General features: G+C 40.6%; 1 protein-coding gene across 1 annotated transcript in view; it reads left to right on the top strand.

Annotated features, from left to right (window-relative positions):
* Positions 1-21,496, top strand: part of STAG1 (stromal antigen 1) — a 173,650-nt gene extending 152,154 nt beyond the window's left edge. Inside the window, exons 26-34 of the mRNA XM_044434755.1 lie at positions 574-675; positions 2,611-2,759; positions 3,777-3,905; positions 13,279-13,484; positions 15,998-16,169; positions 17,027-17,137; positions 18,024-18,138; positions 18,932-19,012; positions 19,336-21,496. Of these exons, the coding sequence (XP_044290690.1) occupies positions 574-675; positions 2,611-2,759; positions 3,777-3,905; positions 13,279-13,484; positions 15,998-16,169; positions 17,027-17,137; positions 18,024-18,138; positions 18,932-19,012; positions 19,336-19,359 (1,089 nt within the window). The 3' untranslated portion in view covers positions 19,360-21,496. The remainder of the gene's footprint in view (positions 1-573; positions 676-2,610; positions 2,760-3,776; positions 3,906-13,278; positions 13,485-15,997; positions 16,170-17,026; positions 17,138-18,023; positions 18,139-18,931; positions 19,013-19,335) is intronic.
* The last annotated feature ends 2,032 nt before the right edge of the window (positions 21,497-23,528 follow it).

Raw genomic sequence — 23,528 nt, 5'->3', positions numbered from 1 at the left:
GGAAGTGGAACCATTTCTTGCGAAGGCATAGATACAATTCTGTAACAGTCTGTCTTTGTATAATTTTGCTTTATCTGATTGTCTTGGATACCTTGTCTAGGCTACCTGTCTATGAAGCATGCAAGTTTTTTAGGGATAATGATGTTGAAATATAGTGGCTTGTAGGAGTGATCACAAGCTCTTTGTGTATGAGATTGGTCATACAGATTCTATCCAAGTAATAGAATGCTTATTAATTGGAATCTCTGGATTGGAATCGGACTCTTTGCTTAATAATCAGAAAGGACTATTCATGGAGGTAGAATGGAATGGAGCATTTCTTTCCTTAACAGAAACTATACTTCTGTGGAATGAACCTTGGATCTAGGCCTCTCTAGCTTAAAATTACCTGACAATTTAGCTCTGTTGAACCCTTGATACTGAAATGTATTAATAAAGTAAGCCCGGTCAACATAGGGGAAATTATATAATATGGGAGGGATTATATAAAACCCAATACAAGGGGTACAATTTAGAGGATTGTCTTGCTAAACAGATGGTGCAAGTGAAAGTGTGTTTTTCCTTTTCTTTTAGTACTACAATGACTATGGGGATATCATTAAGGAGACATTGAGTAAAACAAGACAGATTGATAAAATTCAGTGTGCAAAAACCCTCATTCTCAGTTTGCAGCAGGTAAGAATCTTAGTTACTCTCTTAATTCTCAAACATGCCACACATACATCCTACTTCCTTCATGTTCTTGTATGTTTCACCCCTGTTGTCATGTGAACACAAAATGTGATCACAAAAGCCTGACTTCAACATTTATGAGCCACCACAGAATTTCTTTCTTGCTAGGGGACATGGAAGAATTTATTGAAGAAAATATGTCACACCAACCCACCCTGACAATTAGCCACAGTGGGTTCATTGTAGACTAAATAATGCACAAAGCGCCATATGAATGGGTTCCTGTTGTTGGCCTACTATGCAACCCCTTCCTTCTCTGTCAGTCCTCCTGCAGATATTGCAAGGAACACCACAGCAGAACTGACATGTTTCTCCCTTCTCCACTGTGACTGTGAGCTGTTTTAGGCTTGTCATGTCCTTTTCACACTTTACCCTTTTTTCCCCTGAGAATGTGAAAGCCGGCTTGTTAGCTCAAGTGCACCTTGGAGGCACTGTCAGAATCTTCTTTTTTAAAACTATTTTAAAGGTTCAGATGATGCAACAGTCCATTGTGGGTACAGCAAGTCATAGAATAAGCTGTGAGTCATCAGGATAGCTTGTTGCCTTAAAACAAGCCACCTCACAATAATCAGCCAGGGTTCCTACAACATGACAAGCCATTATGAACTGCAACCAATAATGGATTGTCCCGTTGTGCAGACCCAGTCATTGTGTCATTTGTGGCTGCTGTAAGGACTATTTTGTTAGATTAGTTTCTTAATTACAGATTCTTTTCATGCAGGAATAGGGATGCTTTCAAGTAAGCTTTGTGTATCAGATGTCTGTAGGAATGCAGTTAAAGTAGTCAAACTGTTAATGCTGTGCTACTTGGCTTAGAGTCTGCATGCTTCCAACTTTAGCCTTGACATTACACTTGCCATGGCACTCTCCTCTGGTCGTGAGTGGAGCCGGCTGGAGCTGGGGGTCAGACTAGATGGCCCGGGAGACCCCTTCTGACTTGCTCTGTTGCTCTGTTTCTATGTTTCTATCTTACGTTAAAGCTGAGGTAGATGAAAGACATATTGGCAGCTCCTGTCCTGTTCCCATTCCATTCATCAACTTCAAGGTTGGGAGGAAAACCAGGAGGGTTAAAAGCCTGTTTCTCATCTTCCTTTTCCACAGCAAAAGAGGCCAGGAAAGGAAGGTTCCTGCTGCTTGACAGGCCAGAGCCCCACTGCTGGGCATTGGTTGAAGCCAGCTAATTCCTTGCCTCTCTTTTCTGCTGAGAACTGTTTTTAAACCCTTTAGACATAAGAACATCTCTCTTGCCTTTCCTATAAGCAAGTGTGGACAGGGAGTGTGGGGGAGATTCCCATTGCTCAGAGGCAGTTGCTTCTGGCTAGCCAGCAGGGGGAGGAACCTCAACCAATTTTGCTGGTGAGTCCCACAAAAACAATCATAGTCTCCTTTTAAACATATTAAACTCTATATAGGGAATTGTAATTTCTGAATCAGTCTTCAGTAGGAGTGGCCTTCTTGGGCTACTGTAGTGCATGTATGGAGAACCAGATGTCCCTGCAGGGCTGGATTGCCTCCTGGAGGTCAGATAAGGCATCTCCTGGAAGTCTGATGAAGTTAGTAGGTGGGTCTGTACATCTCAAGGCAGAGAAAAGGACTCAGCCAGCAGCTTTAGATGACTGCAGTTAGTTTTACTGCTCCCTCACCTTCCTTAAGGATGTTCCACAGCCACTCTTCCATCCCTTTCTTGGCAGGATCTTGCCCAAAGCCTCTGTAGGCCAGATGGGATGTCCTGGTGAGCTGAAATACGATGCAGGTTTTTTTTCTAAGCCCTAAATACTGTTTACATGGCAACTAACACCGGTTTGTGCTACTGCAGAGTTTTTCTTGAAATGCTTAAGTAATGTTTTTAAAGTTTTAACCATTCAGTTCTTTCTTTAGCTGTTTAATGAACTTGTTCAAGAGCAAGGTCCCAATTTGGACAGGACATCTGCCCATGTCAGTGGCATTAAGGAGTTGGCCCGAAGGTTTGCTCTTACTTTTGGTCTGGACCAGATCAAGACAAGAGAGGCGGTAGCCACCTTACACAAGTGAGTGGCAAGGAATTCATTGAAAGGCAATTAAATCTATGTGAGTTTTTTTAATGGGGTATCACATCAGCTTGTCAAGTAAGAATTACAATTCACTGTTCCACTTAGTAGTATGCATATGAGAAATGTGCTGATGTTGGGGAAGATAATTATGCTTTTATAATAATGACTCAGATGCTGTTCTAGCTCAGCAGAAACTTTAATAAACAATTGTTGTTAGTCATGTATTACTAAAAAGCAATTTGTATTTTAATGAAAGGTGATTCATAAAAGATAAAAGTTGTAAGGTAAAAGTTTTATTGTATGATATGTGAATATGAGTAATGAATGTTTTCCTGTATTGCCTTTTAATTTAAGTTTTTGACATGCCTTAAATTCTATTATAAAGTCCAAATGTTGTAAGAAATATTAAAGCATTTGCAAATAGCAAAAGTTATAATCTTCTTAACTTATTCAAATTATTAAACATAAAAACCTTTATCTCATTTTGCTTGAACATACGGTTCAGAAAAGATTGGTTATTGAGTGGATTAAAATATAATAAATACACAATATTTGCAGGCAGTTCAGCTCATATAACAAGTAATGCCTAAGTGGCAATAGATATTTCTGTCCATATCAAGAGACACAACCTGTTCAGAGAGCCATAGCTCACTGGTAGTATGCATGGATTGCATGCAGAAGGTTTGGCACTCAGTCTCTGGGACCTCAGATAGAAAGCTCTGGGAATGAGCTTAGCCTATGACATTTGAGAACTGATGCTAGGGTAAAGTGACAGTCCATGTGGCCTAGCTGAATGTCACAATGTAGATAGCAAATGTACACCCAGATTCACATCTGTGAGCATATTAGGCACTAGTTCTTTCTTACTAGATCAAGAAAAAATGTTTGCCTATTTTTTTCATTTGTGCAATTTAATTAAAAGATGTAACACTAAGAAAAAGATTTTCTTTACGGAAGTACTATTTTTATAGCAGTGTAGTTGTAAATGCTTATGTTATTTGTCTCTTATTACAGGGATGGCATAGAATTTGCCTTTAAATATCAGAATCAGAAAGGACAGGAATATCCACCACCTAATCTTGCTTTCTTGGAAGTGCTTAGTGAATTTTCTTCTAAACTCTTACGGCAGGACAAAAAGACAGTGTAAGTTTTTTTTTGCTGATTATGAACAAAACCTGGGTACTTGAACCTAAGAGTAGTATCATCTTTGAAAATACTTATAATGACAATTTCTGTTACTGACTTCGGAATCAACAGATCTTCAAATCCTCTGGTGATGAGCAAACCATGGTATTTTGAATGCACAATCTCAATATTTGTGTTTCTGTAACACTTTCTAAACCATGTATGCAAGACATATACATATAACTGATATACCATCTGCTTCCATGTGAAGCTGTTGCATGTGTCTTTACTTTCAGAGGCACAAGGCTTTCTCATTGATGGCAGCCATAAAAATCATTTTTCTGTAAATGGTTAGCCAGGCAATCCCTTTCTTTCTCTCTCCTAGCAGCAGAAGGTATTTTTCTTGCAACAAGTGTTGGACTCTGGTTGCTTAATTTCATTTACTGATTATTAGTCTTGCCTTTTGGGTTTTTGTCTTTGGTGATTATAATGATCACCAAAGAAAATTTATATATTTCTAAGTTGCTTTGAGCAACTCCTTTAGAGAGGAAATAAATAATAGCTTGATTTTAGAGAGGATGCTGAACACTGATTTCCAGTGTGCCCGCTATATGCGGGGGGGGGGGCAGGAATTGGCAAGTTAGACTACTTGTGCAAACCAGATATTTAGCTTAAAATTCATATTATGTTCTAGCTTGATTCCCTGCTAAGCCCAAGCAAAGTCTGTCTTTCATTGTGCATAATGCTTTAAAAGCTGCTTTTCCTCAAGCTTTGGACAAAAGAAGAGGAAGTAGTGGAAGTAGTAGTAGTTCTTCATTGTGGCCTCTGTACATCACACATGTGGGTTCTGCGCCTGCGCAGTGCCTGTGGCCGGAAGATTGATAGCTAACGGTCTTGGCGGGAAAACTCCGCTCCCCTCTCCCCGAGCAGTATATATGGAGCGGAGTGTCCGCCATTTTCCAGTCTTTGCAACCGCCGTTCGTTGTGCCTCGTGCCACTTCGCTCTCGCTTAGATAGTTACTTACCTCCTCTTGCTTGTTGAATTTTCTCCTTTTCTCTTACCAAGTTAGTATTTCCTTGTTCATGTTACTCGTTAGTACTTCACTTAGTTTCTTCGTTTTTTCACTTCTCCTTGTTCCTATTAAAAAACAAAAAACAAAAATATTATCTACTTCCTCTATACTATCTTCTTCTTTTCTGCTTCTGCGATGGCACAACGGGCGGCGTTCCACAAGTGCGGGAAGTGTGGCTCCAAAATGCCCGCTGCGGACCTGCATGACCTGTACCACCTTTGCCTGGGGGAAGGGCACAGGACAGATAAATGTGGCTACTGTTTGGCCTTCTCCAAACAGACGAGGAAGAATCGGGAGAACCGCCTCCGCAAACTCCTGTGGGACCAGGCTCTCCTCCAATCGGACTGGCTGGTGGCTAAGCCTCCCACAACTTTGGCTCCACCCGAAAGCCGTCCGACTTCGGCCGATCTGCCTCACCACCCGGCCTCTTCCTCGACTGCTCCACCCTCCCGCCCTTCTGATGAAGGCGCTCCTACCATGGGTGATCAGCCTGTTTCCCCACCAAGGAAACAAAAGGAGAAGAGGAAGCACAGTGACCCGGGAAAGTTGCCTGTGCACAAGAAGGCCAAAAAGGATAAAACCGGAAAGCCGATTAAAAACCGAGGAACCCCGAGCATTCCAAGCATTGGCACTCGGGTTCGGCGGCTTCTTCGATCCCAACTCCGGTTGCGGTACCGACCCCCTCGGTCCCGGCCATCCAGGTGGCTATGAGGGTCACTCTGCCAGGCTCCCCACGCCGGACTGGATCCAAACTACTCCAGGATCCACAACGTGGCTCGATTTCGGATGGCAAAATAAAAGAGATTCACCACCGAGAACTCGGTCTCCAACACCTATGCCACCTGTTCCTCTGGATACCAACATGGGCATGTCTCCCCCGAGAAGCCGCAGGAGTTGTTCTTCGGATGCCAGATTCGATGACTGGTACCAGTCCCGGTACTCCTCCTTTCTGAGACGGGAAGAATACCAGTCTGTTGGCTACTACCCGGTACCCAGAGGCCGATCTTCTCCGCCAGCTCCTCGGGATCATTTTTACTCTACACCTAGAGACACCCCAAGGGCACCATCTAGAGAGAGCGACAGATCGGAGTCGCCAGGAGATTCCTCCTCCAGTGTCCCACCTCCCTACTGGATGGACTCGGACGAGTCTGAGGTTGACTCGACTTCACCAGATGCAGTGGTTACTTCTCAAGGCCCGGGATCGCCTGAAGAGCCGCACATCTCTTTCGCCGAACTGATGTTCAGGCTGGTGAAGTCACTTGAGATTGAAGCCCACCAACAACCAGGACCCAATACCTACCGCTTTTACGATGTGGTCAGGGGCGAGCAATCCACCTCCATCGCCCTGCCATTTATAACAACCCTACGACAGACGATGACCCAACCGTGGGACCTCCCGGCTCATCCACAACCAACTTCACACAGATATGTATCCATATACCGGGTTCGGGAGGGGGTCTGTTCCTCCTCCGTCACCCCAAGCCGAACTCGATCATTGTGGAATCTTCTTAGGGCCGGGAGGCACGGGGACACACTGCGCCTCGTGATAAAGAGGGAAGAAAAGTCGACTCCCGAGCACGCCAGGTCTATGCGGCCTCTGGGCTCGGCTTACAAATCTCAAACTATGAGGTGACTTTGGCGCACTATCAATACTTCCTCATGCAGCATCTAGACAACATCATTGCCGCCTTCCTAGACAATCAAGGCGACTTGGCGAGGGTTTTTGTAAAGGAAGCTATGCAAGTGGCGGTGCAGCAGCTTTCCACAGCCAGGCACCATGTTGATACAGACTCAAGGTCTCTTGTCGGTGCCATTTCTCTCTGCAGACACGCCTGGTTGCGTAATTGCAACTGTGCAGAAGAAATGAAGCAGAGAATCAAGGAGATGCCCTTTGACGGGTCCGGTCTCTTTAATGTGAAGACCGATAGCAAATTAAAGAAAATCCACGAATCGAGGATGACGGCCCGTCGTATGGAACTACAGTCCCAGCCTCGACGTAAGTGGTCATGGACCCGTCCACAATACCGCCAACAATACCAGCCTCGACAGCAACCACATCAACGCCAACAACGTCATAGGCAGCAACCGCCCCAGCGCTTCCAGCAAAGCCGTCATTGCTTTGACGGGGATAAACACCAGCACTGATGGGGCGGGCGAACCCTTCCTCTCCTCCTAACCTCACGCTTCCCCCTCTCATTCGGGGACTGGCTGAAAAGTCGGCTTCCCATTTGGGAGTCCATTACTTCTGATTGTTGGGTGTTATCCATCATTCAGCACGGATATCGAATAGAATTCGATGTTATTCCTCCATCGAGTCACATCCGGTTTACTCCCAGCTCACCGGTGTTGCTGGAAGAGGTTCGCCAACTCCAAAGGGAGCCATTCGTTCCTTATCTCTAACAGAAGAACTCCACAGATTCTATTCCAGATATTTTACAGTCCCGAAATGGGACGGTGGTCTCCGACTGATATTGGGCCTAAGAGATAAGAACAAATTCACAACTCCAAAGAAATTTTGGATGACCACTCTTCAAAATATCTTACCGCTTCTGAGGAGGGAGGATTGGTTCGCCTCACTGGACTTGAGAGACGCCTATTTTCATATTTCAATCCATTCGTGTCATAGGCGTTTCCTCCATTTTGCTGTTGCGTCTGAAATTACGAATTCACGGTGCTTCCGTTTGGACTGGCCACTGCCCCAAGGGTTTTTACGAAGTGTATGGCCTCTGTGTGCGCGCACCTACGACTTTGAGGGGTCCAGATATACCCCTACCTTGATGACTGGTTGTTGGTTTCCCAAACCAGAGGAGCACTGTCTTCCGCTATAAACGTTACCTGCTCCCTGCTACGGGATCTCGGACTTTGTATTAACCGCGAGAAATCCACTCTTGTTCCTGCACATTTCATCAGAGCTCATTTGGATTCTACAGTAACGAAGGCATTCCTTCCCCGGGACAGACAACGCATCCTTGCTCGACACATCTGTCGAATTCGAAGAGATAGAATTGTTCCTGCACGCTCTGTCCAAAGGCTACTAGGGCATATGGCTGCATCCGTTGCGGTCGTCCCATATGCCAGGCTTCGGCCCCTCCAACTTTTCTTCAACAAGGTTTTCGGCCACAAAGAGATTTACCCACAAAGCTGATCCGACTTCCATCCTCAGTTCTTCAATCTCTCATATGGTGGACAGTGCCAGACAACCTGAATATCGGGGTCCCATTCCAACCACGACGCCCGACAGTGACTCTCGGTACCGATGCATTTCTGCTCGGCAGGGGAGCTCTGTGCTCCGGCCTACGCACTCAGGGTGCTTGGAATTGACAAGAGTCCAGGAATCATATCAACTTCCTGGAACTTCTAGCAGTTTACAAGGCTCTTCAGTCCTTCGAAGACGTTCTTTGCCATTGAGTCATTCAGATAACCTCAGACAACATCGCTACAGTCTTTCATCTGAACAAGCAAGGAGGAACGAAGATGCCAACGTTAGCACGCCTAGCGATACAAATCTGGGAGTGGTGCATTCAGAGAGGCATCTCCCTGATCGCGGTGCACCTCGCCGGTACAAACAATGTGGAAGCCGATTTCCTCAGCAGACACATGTCCACATCCCGCAAATGGGAACTGGATTGCCGGACATGCGACCACCTTTTCCAGTGCTGGGATCTTCCAGACATAGACCTATTCGCTACCCGGAGCAACTGGGTTTGCGAAGTTTTTTGTTCGAGAGTGGGAATTGGGCAGGGGTCATCTGGAGATGCCTTTATGATCCTGTGGAACAATGTTCACTTTTACGCCTTTCCCCCGATTCCCCTCATTATGAGGGTGATTTCAAAGATAATCCACAATGCGGCCACAGGAATATTGATAACCCCCATGGTGGCCACGCCAAGCATGGTTTTCGACACTACTTCACATTTCTCGAGAAGACTACCTTCAGCTTCCATCCGTTCTGTCTCTCATTACCAGGGGAGAAGGCACAATTCACCACCCAGATCTGACATCACTGAGGTTGATGGCCTGGCGAATTCGGTAGCAGTCCGTTTCGACATGGTATCGACGTCGTCCGCTGTCTCTGCGAATCCTGTCCCGAACCCAATGTACCGTGCCATGATTCACACCCTCCTGCCTTCCCATGTCTTCGGTTCCGATAGCCGTTTCCTCGGCTTCGACAGTTCTTCACCCTGGCATCCAACACATTCTCGATTCTGCGCTGAGGCCGTCCACCCGGAAGTCCTACGCGGCTAAGTGGCGTAGATTCTCTATCTTTGCTGAATCACGATCGTTTCCCCCGCCATCGGCATCTATAGATCATATTCTCCAGTTCCTGTTTGAACTCCACCAGTCTGAACTTAAGCCATCCTCCATAAAGGTGTACACGGCTGCTATCTCCTATTACCGGGGTGCTATCCAGGGCTTCTCCATTTTCTCTCAGCTGCTACTAAAGAGATTCCTTAAGGGGCTACATAGCCTTCATCCGGCAGTCAGACCGCTTATGCCCACTTGGAGTCTTTCTGTGGAGTTACAAGTGTAAACAAGACCTCCTTTTGAACCTTTGGCAACAATTGATCTCCGTCTCGTCTCTTGGAAAACTGCATTCCTTGTAGCAGTCACATCAGCACGGAGAGCTAGTGAGCTCTGTGCCCTTAGGGTGGACCCTCCGTACTTGAACTTCCATAAGGAGAAGGTAGTTCTACGGATGGATCAAGCCTTTCTCCCCAAAGTGGCTACCTCCTTCCACATGGACCAGGAAATCATTTTACCTGCTTTCTTTCCATCTCCGTCGAATCCAATTGAGCGGTCATTACACACCCTTGATGTATGACGTTGCCTTGCCTTCTATAGATCAAGGACTGAGCCTATTCAGCACTCCAACAAGCTGTTTGTGAAATATTCTTAATACAATCAAAGTTCTCCAGTCACTCCTCAGAGACTTTCTAAGTGGATAGTACAAACCATTATTCTCTCTTATCAATTAGCTAAGTTGGACTTACCTGCGATCCCAAAGGGTCATTCTACTAGAACTGTTGCTGCTGCTTCCGCCTCACGTCTGGCATCCCGATCGACACTGTCTGCAGAGCTGCTACATGGGCTACCCCATGCACATTCGCAAAGCATTATCAACTGGATGTCCATGCCAGGCAGGACTGTTCCTTCTGCAGAGCCGTTCTTCCATCTATTCTTCGTTGATGACACCGCCCTCCTCCATTCAGGGTAAGCTTGTTAATCTACCCACATGTGTGATACACAGAGGCCACGACGAAGAAGAGCAGGTTGCTTACCTGTAACTGATGTTCTTCGAGTGGCCATCTGTGCAGTCACACAACCCACCCACCAGCCCCGCTTGGTGTCATTGGGTAGTGTTTTTTTCTTGGTACCATGTTATTCTTGTCCTCAGTACCTATACAGTATTTCTCGAACTTGTCGGCTTTACCGACATTGTTCTGTTCATTGATTCCATTTTTCTCTAGAATTCGAATGTCCGGTCTTTCAAAGACTGGAAAATGGCGGACACTCCGCTCCATATATACTGCTCGGTGGGAGGGGAGCGGAGTTTTCCCGCCAAGGCAGTTAGCTATCAATCTTCCGGCCACAGGCACTGTGCAGGTGCAGATCCCACATGTGTGACTGCACAGATGGCCACTCGAAGAACATCAGTTACAGGTAAGCAACCTGCTTTTTTAGTATTATGCTACCTTCATATTCAGTTTTCTCAAGATGGCTTGCATACTGTATATACCAGCATATAAGATGACCCTTGAAAGTGGAAATAATGAGGCAAAAATTATTAAGGGTCATCTTACAGGCCAGGTGAAAATTTTTCATCATACTAAATTCATCCTTTTAAAAGAGGGGATAAATAATAAAGACAAATGTATGTACAAGCATATTATTAATAATCATTTTTTAAAACATAGTACTGGTAGCAGGGGAGTTCATCCTGCATTGTGTTGCATCATGAGTTTTGTGCATGGCCGCAGGCCCAGTCCCAAGTCTAGCACCTGCCCTGTCCTCACAGTGGGAGGACACACCATTCTAGGCAGGTTGTGGCAGCTGAGAAGGGTGCGTTCCCCATGTGGCTGTCTTCCCTGAGGGACCCCAGACAGACAGCTCCCTTGCAGGCTGCCATCAGCCTCCAACTTTACAAAACCTTCTTGAGTGAAATCAGAGAGGAAATGTGACTATTAGCTAGAACAGAGTAACTTCATGGGAGTCTAGGATAAACTGAAAATAGCAAAGCAAAAATTGAGGTTTGTCTTATGCACCAAAGTTATGACAAACACTAAGAAAACAGTCCAAAACATTGATCTGAAGTTATACATAAGTCACCTTATATGACAGTATATACAGTAGCTTCACTTCATCCTCACAACAACCCTGTGAGGGATTAACTGACTATAAAACAGTAGGCATTCTCATGTTTAAACTTAAAGAGCCCAGCCATTAAGTTTAAGGTTCTGAATTTCCATGAAAATAATAAATTTTATAAGCTCTCACAATCATAAAAATTGATGCCAGCTAACCTCAGTGAAAAAATGAAACCCAAGTAATTAATGGGAATCTATTTCAGAATGTATATGTAATTCTTTGATACTGAACTGGAGAACATATGTAACTTATCAAAATATGTTTATTTGCAAGTTAAGCTAAAAAAAATAATACTGTTAAAGCCTACTGCTAGCACGCATAATAGTGTGCTTAACTTAAAAGATCAAATAAGGATGTAGTTCTGTGTCTGAGAAATTGGCATATTTTTAAAATGAAGACCGCCACATGGGTCTTGCCTCAATTCTCCAGTACTGGCACAGCTGCTAGTAACACATGAGCCTCCTTGACACTTAACACGTCTGTTTCAATTAAACTTTCATTAGTAGCAAATGGAACCAGTGTGGTGTAGTGGTTAAGAGCATGGAACTGGGACTCAGACCATCTGGGTTCTAGTCCCCGCTCAGCCATGGAGCCAACTGGGTGACTTTGGGCCAGTCACAGACTCTCAGCCCAACCTACCTCACAGGGTTGTTGTTGTAGGGATAAGATGGAGGAGGAGATGTAAGCTGCCTTGAGCCCTTCGTAGGAAAAAGGCAGGATATAAATCGAAAAATAAATAAATAAATAAATAAACCAGATTCCATGCTCCCTGGGAATAGACATAATAAAAGTAACTAATTGATAACAAGTATTGGAGCTAGATAACCATTCTTCTTCACATAAGTGTATGGTTATAACTGACAACAGAGTGAAGTTGAATAAACAAGGTCACTCTTAGCTTTTCTATCAAAGAGAACAGATAATCAGATTTTATCTAACCCTTTAATTATTCCTTTTCTTCTTACTCCATTTGTGACTGAACTTTTAAGCTTTTTGCAAGAAAGCTGTTATTTTTGGAAAAGTTATAGATCTGTTTGTTGTGAATCTAGTGAGGTGCCCCTTGATCAAGGATTTTTAATTATAGACACATTGGCTAATTTACAGATTTATAAATGCTATGCAATAAAGGCTGAGAATAGCCCTCACAAAGTAGAGGCTAGGAGGGAGTTGTCTGTAGTAGTAGGACTGCTGAGCTAGTGATACATTTTACACACTTTATCAGCCTGGAAAAGTCTAGGCCCTAATCTTTTTCCATGTCTGATGACACCAAGTTGTCAACAGTCAGGAGGAATGAAGCCATATCTGTAATTAGAAGATATATTTCATATATTGATTTGTATTCAGAAACCAGTGATGTGTCTACTCCATGGGTGTTTCAGTGAGGCAATTACAAAATCCTCTTATTTGTTTTTTTTACTATATTTGCATGCTGCCTTTCTCCAAAAAAATGACATTCTAGGTATCTAATATACTCTTAGTTGACAGTTGCTATCCTTTGGTACAGATAGCTTTTTCTAATATGCTACTGATGTATCAGGTGGTGGCTCCTCGTTTTTTTCCTAAACTCGACTAGCCAGGCTTCCTTCAGCAGTGCTTACAAGTAAAGTTCTCTGTGTTTGAGACTACTGTTTATTTAATTTCATAATTTTAAATATGAACAATGAAAGCAAATGATATATAGGTAGTGTACAAATAACAATTTACTGTCAGCGCCACACATACAAAGAAGATAGGGTGTATTGCATAACTAATAAGACCAGTTTGCACCCCTTAAATAGTGAGGGCAAATCTACCTCTGAAAGGGTAGTTTTGAGAAAGATTGTTGAATACCTAGTGTACACAAGATAACAGCTGGCTAATTAAGGTATAATCAAGTTATACTATTGATATCAAAAGCTGTTTGATTCACTCTTTTATGGTTGTTCCTCTTTTTTCCACTGCTTGATCTCCAGTCATACTTATTTGGAGAAGTTTCTAACAGAACAGATGATGGAAAGGCGAGAAGATGTATGGCTTCCATTGATTTCATACAGAAATTCATTAGTCACAGGTGGGGAGGATGATAGGATGTCTGTGAATAGTGGAAGCAGCAGCAGCAAAGCCTCTTCAGTGAGAAATAAGAAAGGCCGGCCTCCGCTTCACAAGAAAAGGGTTGAGGGTAAGTATTGTTTTTCAAGGTATATTATGTTATGGACCAAGCTAAATTTTTTCTGTGACTTTAGTTGTTCAAGTAGATCTCAAGCAAACAGTGATTTCTCTCACTGCATCAATAGCTCTTAGCAAATTGAATGATGAAAGTAAAAATGTTTCCGACTACCCGAATGCAGAAGTGGAGTAATAGCCAATCAAGTGGACTAAGTGTCATAACGGAAGATGCACATGCCAGAGATATCCAGAGTAGGAACACTGTATGTTGGTATTCTAGGCAAATGCTACAAGTCTCCAAGCCCATATAGAAGGGTTGGAGTGCCTGTTTTTAAAGGAGAATGTGGATAATAGTGGGTTTTATGAAAACATGGTGGAAGAAAGTGTGATACAGTCATCTCTGAATAATGATGCTGGGATTGTGATGGACAGCTTTGATGAACATGTAACCAAGAGTGTGGCTGATGTGAAAAAAGGCAAATTCAGCGTTATGTATAATTATAAAAGAAATTGAAAATAAAACAGCCAATACCATTATTTCCTCCTACACATTCATGGTGCAACTACACTTAGAATACAGTGTACAGGGTCTTGTAATTGCAACTAATAAAGCAAATTCTAAAGGTGGGAAAAGTGCAGAAAGGAGCAAATAAAATGATTAAGGGGTTGAAACAACCCTCATAAGAGGAAGGGTTACATCTCAGATATTTACCTTGGAAACAAGGTAAGAAGAGACCTAACAGAGGTATACAAAAATATGCATGATGTGGATAAAGGGGATATGGAGACATTCTTCTCCTCCTTTAATAATCTTAGTATCTGAGCCACCCATTAAATAGATGGGTGGAGATTCGGGACAGATAAAAGGAGGTTCATTATTAAGCTACGAAATATACTTCTACAAGATCAGTTTGGATGGCTTTGAAAGGGGATCGAGCAAATCTCTGGAGGATGAGTGGCTATGTGTTCTGATGGTTATGTGCTACTTTCAGAAGCAGAGGCAGTATGCCACATAAACCAGTTGCTGTGGAACTTAGGCAGGAGGGTGCTGTTGCACTCAGGTCCTGTTTGCCAGTTTTCCATAGGAATGGGAAACTTCCCATTGCCAGTTTTTTCTTTTCCTTTTTCTCTTCTTTTAATGTGGATTAATTGTTATGGTTGAGTGTTTTAATGTTTCTTATTGAATAATGTAATTGTATTTTATGATTATTTATTTGTTGTAAGCCATCCTGAGGCTATGCAAAGGATGGGTTATAATTTTTTTAAATAAATAAATAGGCAGCTGGTAGACTGGATGGACCCTTGGTTTGACTCTTGTGCTCTTAAATGAGTTTAAAAGTTAAAATTTCAGCAAGCATTCCTCAGGCAGAAATGAAAGGAGGATAGACTGACTTTATCCCTTAAGGAAAAAGAAGATACAGTTTACTACCAAACATGGGACTTTTTCTATCAATGGCTACATAATCAGAATTTTAATTCGGCAGAAATACATAGCATTTATAGAGAGAAATAAGACTTTGTACACAGTATGTTTGAAGTCTTTGGAATAATTATTTGTTTAGTGAGCAGAAAACAATACAACTTTGAAAATCAGAAGAAATGAAAGGCAGTATTTTGTCTATCCCTAAGAAATTCATCAAATGCCTGTTTTCACCTTTTTTTTTTTTTTTGTGGTGATTCCAGTGGCTTCAAATCTTGTTTAAAGTTATATTTCATTTCACATGTGTATAGTAAATCATTTTATATAAATAATTTCTAATACAGATCCTATATTTTCAGCAGCACAATTGCTGCTCAGCTTTGAACTTGGAATTATTTTGACCCTTTAGGTCTTTCTTCACATGAATGTTTAAACCACATTTTATCAGTATATAGTGCATAGCTTCCAAACTGTTCATTTAAAGAACGAATTGTAATATTATATTAAATTATTATTCTTCCTGGGCAAGATATACAGGATGGGAATTTGCATTGATGTTAGGCTGGGTGAAATTTCTTGTGAGTTTAATTTGTATTACTAAGTATAGCTGCCTGAGATCACTGAAGAACTCAGTATAGAGTCAAAGATGTTACTTGCTTGAAGGTTTAATAAGTCAGTTTTTAGGACCATGCCTTCCTAGTGCAATGCACATTACATAAACAATAATAGCAATATAATATAAGTAAAAAAGTTGTTAGAGACAGTTGCTCTTTAGCATATGCACCACTTGCATGTTAGCCAAAGGTACTGTTAAAAATTGCTTTTAAGGCTTTTTAAAATGATTAAATAGTAGAGGAGAGATGCTGCTCCATTGAGAAGTGTTTCAAAGCTGAAGGACCTATTTTACAGGTGAAGAGACAACTAGGACTTCCAGAGTCTTCTGAATGCTTATCGCTCTTGGTATAAAAATAGTTGTGGTTGAGTGTGTTTTTGTATACATGGTTTTAATACAAGATAAGTATCATATTATTTCTTTGTTGCTAAGTTAAGACTTATAATCACACTATACAGTTGCTGACTGCAGTTACTTATTATCCTAATGTCAGATGAGAATTTAGAAGGCTCCTGGCTGAATAGAAATGACAATATCCAAACTCCAGGTCCTCTGCAGACACCACAGCTCACATCAACGGTGCTAAGGGAGAACACTCGGCAAATTGGGGAGCAAATTCAGGAGCATGAGTCAGAACCTGGATCTGAACAAGATTTTTTACACAAGTAGGTATCAATGAAACTTTCTATAGTGACAGGAAATTCTTACTGAGCATAGAATTCTAACACCACCAACATCTTAAACTTATTAAAGTATATTTTAAGGAATACAAATGGCTACGTTTTTCATACCTAAAAGACAAAAAGAATCTGACAGAATGACCCAATCCAGAATGAAGTGTTACTAAAAGCTGACATCAGGCATCCTCACCAACCCCTTTCATTCTAAGGTACAGTTTGAGTTGAGAGCACCCTCCATCCTGCTCCAGCTGGCATTGCTGAGGCAACCAGAAAGAAAGGAAACTGTATCTCTCCATGATTTTTAGATCCAGCTCTAGGACCTGCTGAATTACTACTATTTGTTGTGCATGTGTGGACAAACTTTTGAGAATGGGAAGTAAAGCAGCCTCTCACCATTTCATGCTTTCCAGAAGTTTTTCATCCCTACTCTGATCAGCCCCATTCGGTGCTGTCAAAGATGACAGGAGAGGTATTCTAAAGCATCTGAGGGCACCAGGCTGGTGGGGCCATTGGGGAAGGGAGAATCATCCATTAATTTTAAAAGCTTGATTGAATTATACTTCTGAGGGTCTTATACAGAACCTAGTTTTTATCTTTTTACAATGCCATAACTATTTAGACATATTATTTATTAATTAGGGCTTCAAATGTTTAGCCTGCTAAGATAGTTTAGTCTAAGAGATGTTAACTAGTTTATGACCTCATAACTGAGAATTTGGGTACATACCTCCCTGATCCTAATTAGAAACTGCCCACTACATTGCACTAGTCGCATTATGTAGATAATAGTGCATATAGCATGTCAAGTCTCCATCCTGTGACTGACTGATTTTACTCTTAAGTCCTCAGATGCAGATATCTTGGTTGGGCCAGCAGAAATTAGAAGACTTAAGTCGAAAGGATAGGACGGGAATGAACTACATGAAAGGAAGAAGTGGTGTAAGGCATGCAGTGTAAGTGTTCAGAACCACAGTATTGACTTCAGGCAGGGATAACTTGTTGACTAATAACTGAGCAGCTAGCAAATGGAGGAGCTTCACCATAAAACTGTGGCCACTTCAGTTCATTTTTGTGGCTCTGAACAGCTGTCAAAAGTCAGTACCTATTAACAAAGCCATGATATGGACCACAGCTTGACACAAAGTTCGTGTTAAGTGCGCTTTGGTTCATCAGAGGACAAACTGAGCATTGTTACATCAGTCTGTTAAACACTTGGATAATAATGATCAATAATAATATCGCTTCAAAAGAGCTTGTTTTACTTTGGGTTGTCTACATGTGATTGATGCAAGAGCACCCCAGCCAAATGATAAGACTTCTGTATTGTGCTGAATAGACTTAAAGTGTGGGTCAAAAGACCTAAGCATAGCAATACCATAGGCCAGTTGTTTTGAGCAAACAAATGTCTGAATGTTAGTGAAAATGGATCTTTTATCAAACAAACCATGCATATTTGGAAATTATTAAAAATGAGAAGTTTGCACACACAGTTCTATTAAGACTTTCCCAATCATTAAACTATCTAGACCCTGAATTGGTGACTCTAATTCTAAGATAAGAAGATACAAGTTGTAATGAACGGGGAATGCAATTTTTGGAGTGTTGGACAATTTTTTTTTCTGTTTGTGAACATGTACAAGCAAAGGTGCATAAAAGATTTTTATATGGAAAGCAGTGTTCTAGCACAAACTGATTTGGTTTCTTTTGTAGAAGATTGAGGTCACTAACAGTTTTCCTGGTCTTGTGGAACAATCTGTATCTACCCAGTATATTATTAAGTAAACAAAAGTGAGGATGATACATTTGACCCTATTTGTCTTGCCTTTCTATCTCACCTAGTCGGGGTCTCATGGAGGATGATGCAGAACCCATCTTTGAAGATGTAATGATGTCTTCACGAGGTCAGCTAGAAGATATGAATGAGGAATTTGAAGATACCATGGTCATTGATCTGGTAAATAAATTACACTTTTAAATGCCACTGCTTTAAAAAAAAGATAGCTACAGAGAAATGAAGCCTCAAAATGTTATTTGGTGGGGGTGTTAATGAGTTTGGGTGTTATCAGGGCATGGTGTTAATGCCTAACAGTCCTCTTCCTAACCATTTTTAAAAATTCCTTCTGCCACTTAATCTTTGTTAAATTATTTTTATTTTGAGCATTATATACAAGTGTGTTTGGAATTGCGGGGGTGTTAAATACTTGCAGATTACTGCTTAAAAATAGAGATAGAGTATTGCAATCTAAGTCTTTTGTGTTGAACTGATATCATTTATCTGTTTGTCCTGTAAGTATCAACTTTAGAAGGGCTAGCTGAGCACTCACCATCTCAGTCACCAAGCCATTTACTTTGTCCACCAATCCTACATTGTTGCACATTTTTACTTCACTGCACCAGTAGGTCACTTGAGTGTGTGTGGCTGCTATAGGAAACCAGTAAGAAACTGTGCTTAGAGTAAATATTTCTTGATTTCAGCTTTCCAGGGATTAAAATGGCTACCATATAGATGGGTTTCAGCAACTTCAGTATTTCCTCTCAGCCCTGGAAACACCAAAGCCAATGGATACATCTGTATGGAGGCAATAGGCTAGTTTGAATTTCAGAAAATGCTTTCATATTTTTCTGTTTTTAAATGATTTGCATAAAGTATTCATGTGTCCTTGATAGGGAAGCAAGAATGAAAACATGTACCTGATTCACATGCATATTTTGTACCTAAACCAAAATTACAAAATTTTCTTTTCCAGCCCCCTTCAAGAAACCGACGAGAAAGAGCTGAATTAAGGCCAGATTTCTTTGACTCTGCAGCTATCATTGAGGATGATTCGGTAAGACTTCATTAGATACTTTTGGTACATGTGGAATAGTTGTCCCTATGTATTGTGTAGTATTGCTTTGTTTATTGTTATATATGCCTGCTGATTTTTAGTGTCATAGGGATGTTTTATAGCAGCCAGGTCTGTTTTAAATCGGTTTTTAGATAGTTATTTGGTATATTTTTAATTATATTCTGTACACCATTCTGATAGCATTGTGCTCATCAAGTGGTATAGGAATGCTTTAAATAAATAATAAATTAGACATTTTTAGCCACTGGGAGCTGCAAATAATTTTTCAGTGCTTAATTCTCCTTCTCAATCATCTTTTCTAGGGATTTGGAATGCCAATGTTCTGAAGTCTGGCGAAGACATTATACAAATGTGGAACTCTGTTCTTTAGAGCTCAAGGCCTATATACTGTGATAGCTTATATGAAAACCACATTTTTGATGTGATTTGGTTTGATTTTTAACCAAATGATTAAGGTCATTTCCTTTTTGTAATGACAGAAGAGGAGATTCTTAACAAGGAATATTGGCCAATCAGTCACCTCAGAAAGGTTGACCTACAAATCATTTGTTTCCCTGTCCTTGACAGTCCTAATACAGGTTTTTTTTCCTGGATAGGGAAAAGCTTTTAAATTAAAACAGTTAAAAAAAAGAAACTGTTCTACACATGTTTTCAGAAAGCATTGAATGAAAACAAAACTTTTTAACTTTATTTTTCTGCTGTACAACTTCAAAATGTTTTAACATTTGCCTTTTTATGTTTTAGAAGCTAGCCATTTTTATTAAATTTATGCCTGTCAGCCATTGACCAGCAGTGATGCTATCAGCAGGCCATCCTGGCTGGAGAAGTGTTGTTAAACACACTGGATGTGACTAGCAGTATGGTACGCTTCTAGATTTTCTCTGACCACTGAGAGCAAAACACTCTTATAAAAGAGGTTAGAAGTCAGATGTGTGCATCTCTGCCAAAAAGTCAGATTCTGAAAAATAAAAAACCCAGATTTTATACTTCTGAGAAGATTTATTTTTATTTATAATAGGGCATAAAATAAGAGATGTCCATGAAACCACTTTTCCAACAAATGCTGTGTAACATTCATTTTATATAGCACTAGGGTAACACACAAACAGCACATTTTCTATTGGTACTTGTTCTGTGCATTTTTAGCAACTTATACCAGCAAATAAAATATTCTCAGTAAAATAAACCAGTGGTCCTACAGTAATCTATTTGCTGTTTCTACTACCTGTTACATGCCCTGTCAGATCTGAGGTACAAAAGCAGCAACTTTCCTATGGAGCATAAATTATGAGGGGGAAGGGTTGGGGGTTGGGGACAGGAGTCACATTTTCAAAGCAATTTTAACTGTACCATAGAGAAGTGTCTAACTTTCCATGCCGTAAATACCCTTTTGTGCTATTTTTGTAAATTAATTTTGCCAGTTAGATTTACTGTATGTGCTGCATAGAAACTTGTGCTTAGATGGTGACGTTCTTAAGCTTACAATGGAATACAGCTACATTCTCAGTGTTAACTGTGCATTATTAAGAGTAATTATTAAATGATTTTTCTAAAAAGCAGAACAATCCAAAAAGTAATCAGCTAATTCATTGTTCTAAGAGATTTTCAGTGTCTTAAATGATCTGAACTTTCATTCTGCTTAGATATTAAGATTCTTCCCGGTAGCTGCTAATGTAGTTAAAGGACTGATCCCCCCCCCTTGGTGTTGAGCACCACTCCTGTTTTTAAGATCATTTGTGAAAACGAGTCCAAACTTGTCTTCTTTTTGGAGTTAAAGATTGGTGTGCTTGAAAGCATACCTAAATTGACGCAAATTTAATACATGCATTTTAGAGGTGCTTTTTATAGCAGCTGCAAAATAACTGTGACATTCTACCTTTTTAAAAAGGTCCTTTAATTAATACAATGTGCATCTAATGCTTACCCTTTGGGAGATCAGACAAAACAAAAATAATGCTAGTTTCATTTGGCATTTAGGATTAAGGTCCCTAAAAATTGTACAATTCTCAAATTGTGATTGCCAAAAATGTTGATCGGCAACTCCTCCAAGGTAGCTGTTTAGAAATTTACAAGTTGCTAAAGTCACTGGGTTGGTGTTTCAGGACAAAGTGCAAGTTCTCTCAGAAAAGTGGTCAAATAGCACTACAGTTTTGTAGGCAGAGTGGCATAACTGCTGCTAACTTGAGACCACCACAGACAAAACGTGTGCTCCACAGGCATCCATATGGAAAACTGAATTTTAATTGATCATTATACACTTCTGTGAAACAAAAGCAGTTTACAAGTAAGTTACCTCCAATGGGTTTCCTGTTCAGTTTGCAGTCAATAGGTTTTTTTAATGTGTCTCCTTGATTGGTTTTACTAGTAATTCTGTAAATTGTACATTTACAATATGAGGTTTTTTCCTTTTGTACAATTTAAAATTGATGCTTCACTTTTCCTTTAATAAACTCCTCAAAATCACATGTGCAGTGGAGTCTTTTCCACAAAGGCATTTGAAAATGGGTGCTGTTTGGTTTGCCTTCCCCTAAATATTTTCCTATTATAGTGAAGCTCAAAATGGTTTGTTCATTTCAATCTTAATGTCTGCTTATCTTGCTGTTAGCCCAGAATTCTGGGTAGAGCAGACATCAAGTTTTACTTTTTGGGGGATTTTGTTTTGCCTTTTTTAATAAAATGAACAAATGTGTTAATTTTTTTTACAACCATGATTTTTTTTTCAAGCAGTTGTTCTCTCATATGCATATGTGGTATGTTCAAGTAAGGTGCAATTTAGTGTGTGTAAAATTGAAATCAGGGCACATATAGTGGTTCTGTAATGTCTGTGCAGAATTTTACCTAATCTGATACCTAATACAAGACCCCGACAAACTTGGCTTTTTAAAAAACCAACTTACCATGCTTATGGTGTCAACTTCTACAAATACTGAATACTGCTAGTATTCAGTAGGTACTTTTCATTTTCCCTGCCAATATACTATTGCCTGGTGCTTATCCAGATGTTCTGCTCAGGGTTCCCCCACACACACCACCCCACACACACACACATATACCAAGTTCATACTAAAACACTATCAAGTTGCTGGGAAACTGCTTGAACTTTGGCCTTGCTAATAGTCATAATAGATTTGACTTTGGGTATTAATATGCTTTAACATGGAAATTCCTGTAGCATCTCTCCTTTCAGTATAAAGGCAAATGCAGACTTACTGGCTGAAAATTGTTCAAAATGGTCACAAATCCCATCCATTTCTGATGATGTAGTGTTCTTCTAACTGATTATGTTTACCAGACAAGTAAAAAGCAGGCAAGGATCGAAGTTTGCCACTGCCCACTAGATTTGCAGGACTTTGTCAAATCCAGTCAATTAACTGTCCCATACTTGCCAGATATGGAGTCTCTTGCATCTTTTCTGATGACTACAATTTCTTCCTTTCCCATGTATCTTGTAGACAGGATGAGTGATAGCTCTGGATTTTAGCCTCCTTGGATAGTTACTTTATCTCTGCCACTACATCCATGGAGCCATGCAGTACTTTCATTAGACACTTGATGTGTGAACTGTAGTTTATTCAATAGTTCTACATAAAGTACCTTTAACATCTGATCTAAAATCCTCTTCTGTCAAAAGAAAAAGACTTTCAAGAAGGATGCAGAAGCTTTTATCCATCCTAGGCAAGGAAAACAACTCCTGGAAGATTGAATCAGCTTTTCTATTAAAGCTCATCCAGTCTGTTCATTGGCAGTAATAATTCTTGACTCAAGCACAGATAACAGGAAAAAAAAAGATTTGTTGTTCTGTTCAGTTGTGATAACTCATATGACAACATAGTGATTGTCAGTGTATTATAAAGAACCTCTGCTATTTTTATAGGCTTGTTAAATTCTGACTGCATATTGGTATTTGAGTGATGATAATACTGGAATGAAATCTAATGAAGTGAAATGTTCAGGCATTCTTTTCTATTTTTAATTAAAGTACTCAGTTTATTTTCTTGATTTCCTAACAAAGTCCAAATATCATGCATACAAACTGTTTTAGTACCAAGTGTACTGAGTCCTATGCAGGAGCAACATGAAGTCTGCCCAGAGGGTCTAAGAACCATAGTAAGAAAAACATGAAGATAGGGCATGATAAAAGGTGTTTGCCACAAGATGCTCTTAATAGAACTTGACTTTTGCCATCCATGGATACTTGGAAGTTTTTGCTTGGCATTACTAAATATCAAGTGTAAGGTGCCCAGGTGCTTGACTTGGAGATGCCATTTAGAACTAATTGGGATTATCTGGCTGCATCAGCCTCATATATTTTGCCCTTCTACTATTTTCCTGCCCATCACCAGTTGTTAGTCTTCCCAAAGATTAGTTTAATAATCTTGAATGATACAACTATGCTGGCAGGTAGCCTTGTCCAATTTAATTATCCTTAAGTGTTTGTTAAAATGTTTAGTCCTGGTAACTGATATTTGTATCATTTTGATTATCAAGATCAGAA

The sequence above is a fragment of the Varanus komodoensis genome, unplaced genomic scaffold (genome assembly GCF_004798865.1).
Source record: "Varanus komodoensis strain SLA01 unplaced genomic scaffold, ASM479886v1 scaffold1, whole genome shotgun sequence".
Taxonomy (NCBI): domain Eukaryota; kingdom Metazoa; phylum Chordata; class Lepidosauria; order Squamata; family Varanidae; genus Varanus; species Varanus komodoensis.
Note: the sequence above shows the minus strand (reverse complement) of the source record. Positions and strands in the feature narration are given on the sequence as shown.